Source organism: Sturnira hondurensis, unplaced genomic scaffold, assembly GCF_014824575.4.
Source record: "Sturnira hondurensis isolate 20B ecotype Veracruz unplaced genomic scaffold, ASM1482457v3 Scaffold0022566, whole genome shotgun sequence".
Classification (NCBI taxonomy): Eukaryota; Metazoa; Chordata; class Mammalia; order Chiroptera; family Phyllostomidae; genus Sturnira; species Sturnira hondurensis.
In genome coordinates this window covers 14,521,673-14,531,069 of record NW_028095197.1, presented here as the reverse complement: position 1 = coordinate 14,531,069, position 9,397 = coordinate 14,521,673, and the positions used below count along the sequence as shown (strand labels likewise).

The window sequence follows — 9,397 nt, the reverse complement described above, 5'->3', positions numbered from 1 at the left end:
ATTATTAATTTGCTGGTATTGTGGGGAACAAGCTCTTGAGTCCAGTGGTCATGCATATATGACTCTGGTTCAGTGTGATACATTTGAGTAATGTAAGTGTGTGCAAATAATGAAGTGTACTGGAGACAATGGTAAATAGTTTTAGTGATTGGATAAAATATCCAAGAAAAACAAGACTGGAGCTGGTAATGAAGGACAACTTTAAGTGAATAAACTGTAAATATAAGCCATAAAATAAATAAAATGGCATGGTAAGTATGAGGAACCACAAGCTACTTTTTTTAGGGTAATTATTAATATGTGAGAACTTTCTATAGCCATTTTATCTTGTTTTAGGGTGGCTCTGTGTCTCCATTGTTTCTTTTTTTTTTAGATTTTTATTTATTTATTTATTTATCTTTAGAGGGGAAGGAGAGAGGGAGAGAAACATCAATGTATGGTTGCCTTTCGTGCGTCCCCTGCTGGGAGTGGGCCTGCAGGGAACCGGCCTGCAACCCAGGCATGTGCCCTGACTGGGAATCGAACCGCGATCCTCTGGTTCGCAGGCCCGCACTCAATCCACTGAGCTACACCAGCCAGGGCTTCCATTGTTTCTTTTCCCTTGTCTTTCTGTCTCTAATTTTAGTATGGTAGTATTCTATGATTTTCCCCTTCATTTCCTTTTTTTTTATGTTATGTGTCTCAGTTCTAGATTCTAGTTTTGTGGTTACCATTAGCTTTATTTTTTTAAAATCATTTTTAAATCTAATTCTTGTTCAAGTACAGTTTTCTGTCTTATATTCCCAGCCCTGTGTGCCCCCCACCCAGTGCTCCCCACCTCCCTCCCATTTCTGCCCCCCACCCTTAGTTATTGTCCATGTGTCCTTTATACTTGTTCGTGTGAGTCCATCCCCTTTTCCCCTATGATTCTCTCCTCTCTCCCCTCTAGACCCTGTCAGCCTGTTCTGTATTTGAGTGTCATTGGTCACATTTTGCTTGCTTGTTTGTTTTGTTGTTTAGATTCCTGTTAACGGTGATATCATATGGTTATTTGTCTTTCACTGCCTGGCTTATTTTGCTTAGCATAATGCTTTCCAGTTCCATCCATGATATTGCAAAGGGTAGGAGCTCCTTCTTCCTTTCTGCAGCATAGAATTCCTTTGTGTAAATGTACCATAGCTTTTTGATGCAATCATTGACCGATGGGCATCTAGGTTGTTTCCAACTCTTGGCTATCATGAATTGTGCTGCTATGAACATGGGGGTGCATAGGTCCTTTTGGATTGGTGCTTCAGGGTTCTTAGGATATACTCCAACAGTGGAAGTGCTGAGTCGAAAGGCATGTCCATTTTTAGTTTTCCTAGAAAGTTCCATACTGTTTTCCATAGTGGTTGTCCGAGTCTGCAATCCCACCAACAGTGAACTAGGGTCCCCTTTTCCCCACACCTCTCCAACACTTGTTATTTGTTTCTTTGTTTATGGTAGCCATTCTGACTGGTGTAAAGTGGTATCTCATTGTGGTTTTAATTTGTATCTCTCTGATAGCTAGCGATATCGAGCATCTTTTCATGTGTCTCTGGATCCTTTGTATGTCCTTCTTGGAGAAATGTCTGTTCAAGTCCTTTGCCCGTTTTTTAATTGGGTTGCTTGTCTTCTTTGAGTGGAGTTGAGTGAGTTCTTTGTATATTTTGGAGATTAAACCCTTATCTGAGGTATCATTGGCAAATATGTTTTCCCAAGCTGTTGCTTCTCTTTTTATCTTGATACTGTTTTCCTTAGCCACACAGAAGCTTTTTATTTTGATGAGATCCCATTTGTTTATTCTTTCCTTTATGTCCCTTGCTCTAGGGGATGTATCAGTAAAAATATTGCTGCGTGGAATATCTGAGATTTTCCTGCCAGTGTTCTCCTCTAGGGTTTTAATGGGTTTATGGCTTATATTTAAGTCTTTTATCCACCTTGAATTTATTTTGATGTATGGTATAAGTTGGTGCTCAAGTTTCATTTTTTTGCATGTAGCTGTCCCGTTCTCCCAACACCATTTGTTGAAAAGGCTGTCTTTACTCCATTTTATGTTATTGCCCCCTTTGTCGAATATTAATTGACTGTAGAGAGTTGGGTTTATTTCTGGGCTCTCTGTTCTATTCCATTGGTCTATGTGCCTGTTTTTGTGCCAGTACCAGGCTGTTTTGATTACAGTGGCCTTGTAATACAGTTTGATATCAGGTATTGTGATCCCTCCTACTTTGTTCTTCTTTCTCAAAATTGCAGCAGCTATTCGGGGTCTTTTCTGGTTCCATATAAATTTTTGAAGTGTTTGTTCTATGTCTGTGAAATACGCCATTGGTACTTTAATAGGTATTGCATTGAATCTGTAAATTGCTTTGGGTAGTATGGACATTTTGATGATGTTAATTCTTCCAATCCATGAACACGGTATATGTTTCCATTTATTTGTGTCTTCCTTGATTTCTTTCTTCAGTGTTGTGTAGTTTTCTGCATACAGGTCTTTTACCTCCTTGGTTAGGTTTATTCCCAGATATTTTATTTTTCTTTTTGCTATATCGAATGGGATTTTTTTCCTGATTTCTGCTTCTGCTGCTTCATTGTTGGTATACAAAAATGCCTTTGATTTCTGGATATTAACTTTGTATCCCGCTGTTATGCCAAATTCATTTATTAGTTCCAGCAGTTTTTTGGTAGAGGCTATAGGGTTTTCCATGTACACTATCATGTCATCTGCAAACAATGCCAGTTTTGTTTCCTCCTTTCCGATTTGGATGCCTTTTATTTCCTTTTCTTGTCTGATCGCTGCAGCTAGAACTTCTAATACTATATTGAATAGAAGTGGTGAAAGTGGGCAACCTTGTCTTGTACCTGATCTTAGTGGAAAAGCTTTTAGTTTTTGCCCATTGAGTATGATGTTGGCTGTAGGTCTTTCATATATGGCCTTTATTATATTGAGGAATGTTCCCTCTATTCCCACCTTGCTGAGTACCTTTATCATAAATGGGTGTTGTACCTTATCAAAAGCTTTTTCCGCATCTATTGATATGACCATGTGGTTTTTGTCTTTGCTTTTGTTTATTTCGTGTATTACATTTATTGATTTGCGTATATTGAACCATCCTTGCATCCCCGGGATGAATCCCACTTGGTCGTGGTGTATGATCTTTTTGATATATTGTTGGATGCGATTTGCCAATATTTTGTTGAGGATTTTAGCATCTATGTTCATCAGTGATATTGGTCTGTAATTTTCTTTCTTTGTTGTGTCTCTATCTGGCTTTGGGATTAGGGTGATGCTGGCTTCATAGAAAGAGTTGGGGAGTTTTCCCTCCTTTTGGATTTTTTGGAATAGTCTGTGAAGAATAGGGGTTAGCTCTTCCTTAAAAGCTTTGTAGAATTCTCCTGTGAAACCATCTGGCCCAGGGCTTTTGTGTGATGGGAGTTTTTTGATTACTTCTTCAATTTCATTTGCTGTTATTGGCCTGTTCAGGTTTTCTGCTTCTTTTTCATTGAGTTTTGGAAGATTATATTTTTCTAGAAATTTGTCCATTTCACCCAGGTTTTCAAATTTCTTGGCATACAGTTCCGCATAGTAATTTCTTACAATCCTTTCTATTTCTGTGGTATCAGTTGTAATCTCTCCTCTTTCATTTCTGATTGTGTTTATTTGTGTCCTCTCTCTTCTTTTCTTAATGAGCCTACTTAAAGGTTTGTCTATTTTGTTTATCTTTTCAAAAAACCAACTCCTGGATTCATTGATCTTTAGAATTGTGCTTTTAGTCTCTATGTCATTTAATTCTGCTTTGATCTTGGTTATTTCCTTCCTTCTACTTGCTCTGGGCTGTCTTTGTTGTTGTTCCTCGAGTTCTTGCAGGCGTTGGGTTAGGTTGTTTGTTTGAAATGTTTCTATCCTCTTTAGGTGAGCCTGTATCGCTATGAACTTCCCTCTCAGGACTGCCTTCGTCGTGTCCCATAAGTTTTGGGTTGTTATGAGTTCATTTTCATTTGTTTCCAGAAGCTTTTTGATTTATTCCCTAATTTCAATCTTGACCCATTCATTGTTTAATAGCATACCATTCAGTCTCCATGCTTTTGGGTGTTTTGGGTTTTTTCCTGTGGGGTTGGTTTCCAATTTTAATCCCTTGTGATCAGAGAAAATGCTTGGTATGATTTCTATTTTCCTGAAATTGTTGAGACTCGTTTTGTGTCCTATCATGTGGTCTATCTTTGAAAATGTTCCATGTGCATTTGAAAAGAATGTGTATTTAGCTTCTTTGGGATGGAGGGCTCTAAATATATCAGTTAGGTCCATTTCATCTAGAGTGTCATTTAATGCTGCAATATCCTTGTTGATATTTTGTTTGGAAGATTTGTCCATTTTAGACAGTGGGGTGTTAAAATCCCCTACTATAATTGTGTTGCTGTCAATATCTTTCTTGAGGTCCTCTAGGATTTTTTTAATATATTTGGGTGCTCCTGTGTTGGGTGCATATATATTTACGATGTTAATGTCTTCTTGGTGGATTCTTCCCTTGAGTATTATGAAGTGACCTTCTGGGTCTCTCTTTATGGCCCTTTTTTTGAAGTCTATTTTGTCTGATATGAGAATTGCTACCCCAGCTTTTTTTTCTTGTCCATTTGGTTGGAAAATTTGTTTCCATCCTTTCACTTTTAGTCTGTGGTGGTCTTTTGACCTGAGGTGGGTCTCTTGCAGGCAGCATATGTGTGGGTCATGCTTTCTTATCCATTCAGCTATTCTATGTCTTTTAATTGGTGCATTTAATCCATTACGTTTAAGGTTGTTATTGAAAGGTACTTATTCATTGCCATTTATGTTCCCGTGTTCCTCTCCGTCTCTCTCTTTTCCTTCCTTTCCTTAAAGTAGCCCTTTTAGTAATTCCTGTAGAGCTGGTTTGGTTTAGCATGTCTTGCAGAGCTGGTTTCATGGAGGCATATTCTTTTAGACTTCTTTTGTCTTGAAAGCTCTTTATTTGGCCTCCTATCTTGATTGAGAGCCTTGCTGGGTAAAGTAGCGTTGGTTGTAGGCCTCTGTTTCTCATTACTTGGAATATTTCTTGCCACTCTCTTCTTGCTTGGAATGTTTCCATTGAGAAGTCAGTAGCCAACCTTATTGGGACCCCCTTGTATGTTACTTCCTTTTTCTCCTTGCTGCCTTTTGAATTCTCTCTTTGTTTTGGAGTTTTGCCATTTTAATAATGATGTGTCTTGCAGTAGGCCTCTTTGGGTTCCACTTGCTTGGGACTCTGCGATTCCTGGATTCGTGTGATTTTATCTCTCTTGAGCTTAGGAAAATTTTCCGTTATTACTCTTTCAAGTAGGTTTTCTATCCCTTGTTCTTCTTCTCCTTCTGGTATTATTATTATCCTATTATTCGGATATTATTACGTTTCATATTGTCTTGCATTTCTCTTAAATTCTCCTCATTTTTTCTGATTCTCTTTTCCATTATTTGGTCCATCTGGGAGATTCTTTGTACCCTGTCTTCGATCTCCTTTATGCGCTCTTCCATCTCATTGATCCTACTCTTCATACCTTCTACTGTGTTCTTCAGTTCAGAAATTGTATTCTTCATTTCCTCTTGGCCTTTGCTGATGGTTTCTATTTTCTTTTTCATGTTGGTATAGGTTGCAGAGAGTTCACTGTAGCTCCCCTGTAGTTTCTGGCAGNTTTTCTGATTCTCTTTTCCATTATTTGGTCTGTCTGGGAGATTCTTTGTACCCTGTCTTCGATCTCCCTTATGTGCTCTTCCATCTCATTGATCCTACTCTTCATACCTTCTACTGTGTTCTTCAGTTCAGAAATTGTATTCTTCATTTCCTCTTGGCCTTTGCTGATGGTTTCTATTTTCTTTTTCATGTTGGTATAGGTTGCAGAGAGTTCACTGTAGCTCCCCTGTAGTTTCTGGCAGCTCATTGTAAGCTCTTTGAATTTTCTGATAACCAGTGCTTTGAATTCAATATCTGATAGTTGACTTGCCTCCATTTCATCTAACATTCTTTCTGAGACTTCCTCCTTTTCTTTCATTTGGGGATTGTTTCTTTGTCTTCCCATTGTTTGTGATACTCTTGTTGGCCTCAGCTTCTTAAATTGATCTGTTCTGGTTTCCTGGGTTTATGGTATGAACTTCTGTGGTAGGATGCCTGTGAAATTCAGTGGTGCAGTCTCCTGCAGGTATCTTGGTGTTCTCCACTTCCACCTACTCCTCTTGTTGGTTTCCAGCTGGTCAAACCTTTTCTTCTGTTCTCATTACACAAACTACTTGTTTCAGACTAGAGTATGGGTCTTGGGAGGTGAGGTTGGGGAAGTAGGCAAGGATGAGAATGTGAGGCTTGTGGGTTTGAGACTGATTTCATCTGAACTGTATCTTGTCGGATAGTAGTTTTTTTTTCTCTACATTTTAAAAATTTAATTTAACTGTTCAAGTACAGTTGTCTGTTTTTTACTCCCAAACCAGCCCACCCTCCCCAATGCTCCCCACCTCCCTCCCATTTGTAGGACAGTAGTTTTTAAACATGGTGCGATGTGTGGCGAATTGTGAGATATACTGCAAGTAATTTGATTTGTATTATAAAATGTTTACTTTGAAAATGATTTTCTTTCTAAGAAAGCACAAATTCAAGGTCATTCCATGTTAAAAAATGCCTTCTTGATGTCAGAAATCAGTGATATAATGACTGGAGACTTGTCTATCTTCTGCTTATGTTTTTCAGGGTGTGGCACATCCATCTACAATATTACATAACGTGCAGCTTCATTAGGTGGAACAAAATATTTTCAAAATATTTTCTTTTATTTCAGCTTTTATAAAAATATTTTTCACCAGAAAACTTCCTCTGGTTCTTAATTTAAGTAGGTCCAATATATTTTTTTATTAAACTAATTCTCAAAATCTCTCCCTGTGCAGTGCCCCCAACATAGAGGTAGGATTCTTACTTCATATTTACCTAGGACCTTGGGACATATTTATATCATTTTATTGTAATTGTTTACTTACTTTACTGTGTCTCATTTTTTTGACTTGTTGGTTCAGCTTTATAAATAACAGAAGATATTAAGAGGGTGAATTCTTGCTAGAATATGCCTTAGCTCAACAAATAATTTCTGCTTTCCTTTTTCTCTCTAGACCTGTTGCTTTTCTTTTCTTAAATCATTTTTTATTGATATTCTGTTATAATTTTCCAAACTTTTTCCTCCTTGCCCTCCTCTGCACATCCCACCCCCAACTGCCACAGTCAATTTTCACACTGTTGTCCATGCCCATGGGTCATTCATACATGTTCTTTGACTAATCCCTTCCCCTTTCCACCATTATTCCTCTCCTCATATTTTATTATGAGTTGTCTGAGAGCATCTTTGGATCTTCAGGGACTTGTAGCATATTCAATAAATGTTGAATGAATGGATGAATAATTAAATGGTATTGCTAGAATATTGATTGTTTTAAAGTACCTCTAATAAAAACTCCTTATAAGGTGGTAGAGTTTAAAAATTTAAGTATATACAATGATATTTTTATTCATTATGGCAGATGAACAAGAGGGAATAACATGGTCAAGACAAACCTGACAGTCATTTCGAGTTTTGTTTTCCTGGGATTTACTCACTACCCCAATGTTGAAATCATCATATTTGTTCTGTGCTTGCTGATGTACCTGGTCACCTTGTTGGGTAACATCATTCTGATCTGCATCAGCATCCTGGATTCCCGCCTACACACGCCCATGTATTTCTTCCTCAGCAACCTCTCCTTTCTGGACATCTGGTATACCTCTTCTGCCCTCACTCCAATGCTGGCAAACTTTGTGTCAGGCACAAACACCATCTCGTTCTCAGGATGTGCCTCTCAAATGTACTTCTCTCTTGCCATGGGCTCCACTGAGTGTGTGCTCCTGTCCTTGATGGCATATGATCGATATGTGGCCATCTGCAAGCCCCTGAGGTACCCCACCATCATGAACAAGAGGGTTTGTGTGCAGATTGCTGCTGGCTCCTGGGCGACAGGCTGCCTCACATCCCTGGTGGAAAGTGTATCTGTGCTGCATCAGCCTCTCTGTGGAAATAACATTATCAATCATTTCACTTGTGAAATTCTGGCTATCTTGAAACTGGTTTGTGTAGACACTTCCAAAGTGCAGTTTATCATGCTGGTGATCAGCATCCTTCTTCTTCCTATGCCTATGCTTCTGATTTGTATCTCTTATGCATTTATCCTCACCAACATCCTAAGAATCGCCTCAGGGGAGGGTCGAAGCAAAGCCTTTTCGACATGTGCAGCCCACCTAACTGTGGTGGTTTTGTTCTACGGTACTGCTCTCTCCATGTACTTGAAGCCCTCCACTGTCAATTCACAAGAAATAGATAAATTTATGGCTTTGGTATATGCTGGGTTAACCCCCATGTTGAATCCTCTCATTTACAGTCTACGAAACAAAGAGGTGAAAGCAGCTGTGAAAAAATTACTGATTAGGAATCCTCTTTGTACTCTTCTCATTCATAGTAGCAAATAAAATCAATAAACATTGAGGGATGTTTAGTGGTTGGTATACACCAGAATTTTGGGATAGTGGGGGAAGACACTCATTTTAAATGAGGTGTGTGAGTTCCTAAGTCTCTACCTTGAGCACCCTCTGAAACCCTAAGATAATATAGATACATTTTAAATAAACATATATGAAATCTTATACAAATAGGTCTCAGGATTTTAAGTTTCAGTTTTTGATCTGAGTTGCACAGTATACATGTAACTTTAAAATAAACATTAAAAGTCGGTATAACAGATATTTGAGGTTGTAGACATATAATATACAAATATAATAAGTCTAGATTTTTAAAAGCTAATTTATGGTTAAGTTCTATTTCAGGCTGACTTAGGTTGAAGTGCTGATCTCGCAGCACCACACAGTGTGTCTTTATTTGGAGATAACAGTCTTTAGAAAGGTGATAAATTATTGAGGCATTGGCGGGGGCCCTCATGTAATCTGAGTTGTGTCATTATAAGAAGAAATTGTGACACACTTAGATTTGCCAGGGATGCTCACACACAGAGGAAAGGACAGAGTGAGGAGGTAGTCATCTGCAAGTCAAAGAGAGGCCTCAGAAGAAATCCAACCTGCCAACGCCCTAATTTTGGACTTCTGGCATCCAGAACTGAGAGCAAAGTAACTTTTTTACTTAAGCCACCCAATCGCTGTTAGGCAGTTAGCATATGACTACAGCCTCTTTTTCAACATAGGCTAAACTTAATGGAAATCATTTCATATTCTCTAAATGTGTGGCTGTGTTTTACAGGTGTAGATATGTTTGTGCATGCAGACATGTGTGTGATGTGAATGTCTGTGTACAAATGTAAAAAGTCTGCACAAATACATCCTGAATAGCAGTGGATAGA

General features: G+C 38.4%; 1 protein-coding gene across 1 annotated transcript; it reads left to right on the top strand.

Annotated features, from left to right (window-relative positions):
- Nucleotides 1–7,556: 7,556 nt before the first annotated feature.
- On the top strand, nt 7,557–8,516 carry LOC118979718 (olfactory receptor 13F1-like). The gene has a single exon (XM_037035927.1). The coding sequence runs from the start codon at nt 7,557–7,559 to the stop codon at nt 8,514–8,516; it is 960 nt and encodes a 319-aa protein (XP_036891822.1).
- The last annotated feature ends 881 nt before the right edge of the window (nt 8,517–9,397 follow it).

Bases quoted from the DNA above. Each gene is read 5' to 3' on its own strand.
- LOC118979718 (XM_037035927.1), top strand. From the start codon at position 7,557: ATGGTCAAGACAAACCTGACAGTCATTTCGAGTTTTGTTTTCCTGGGA.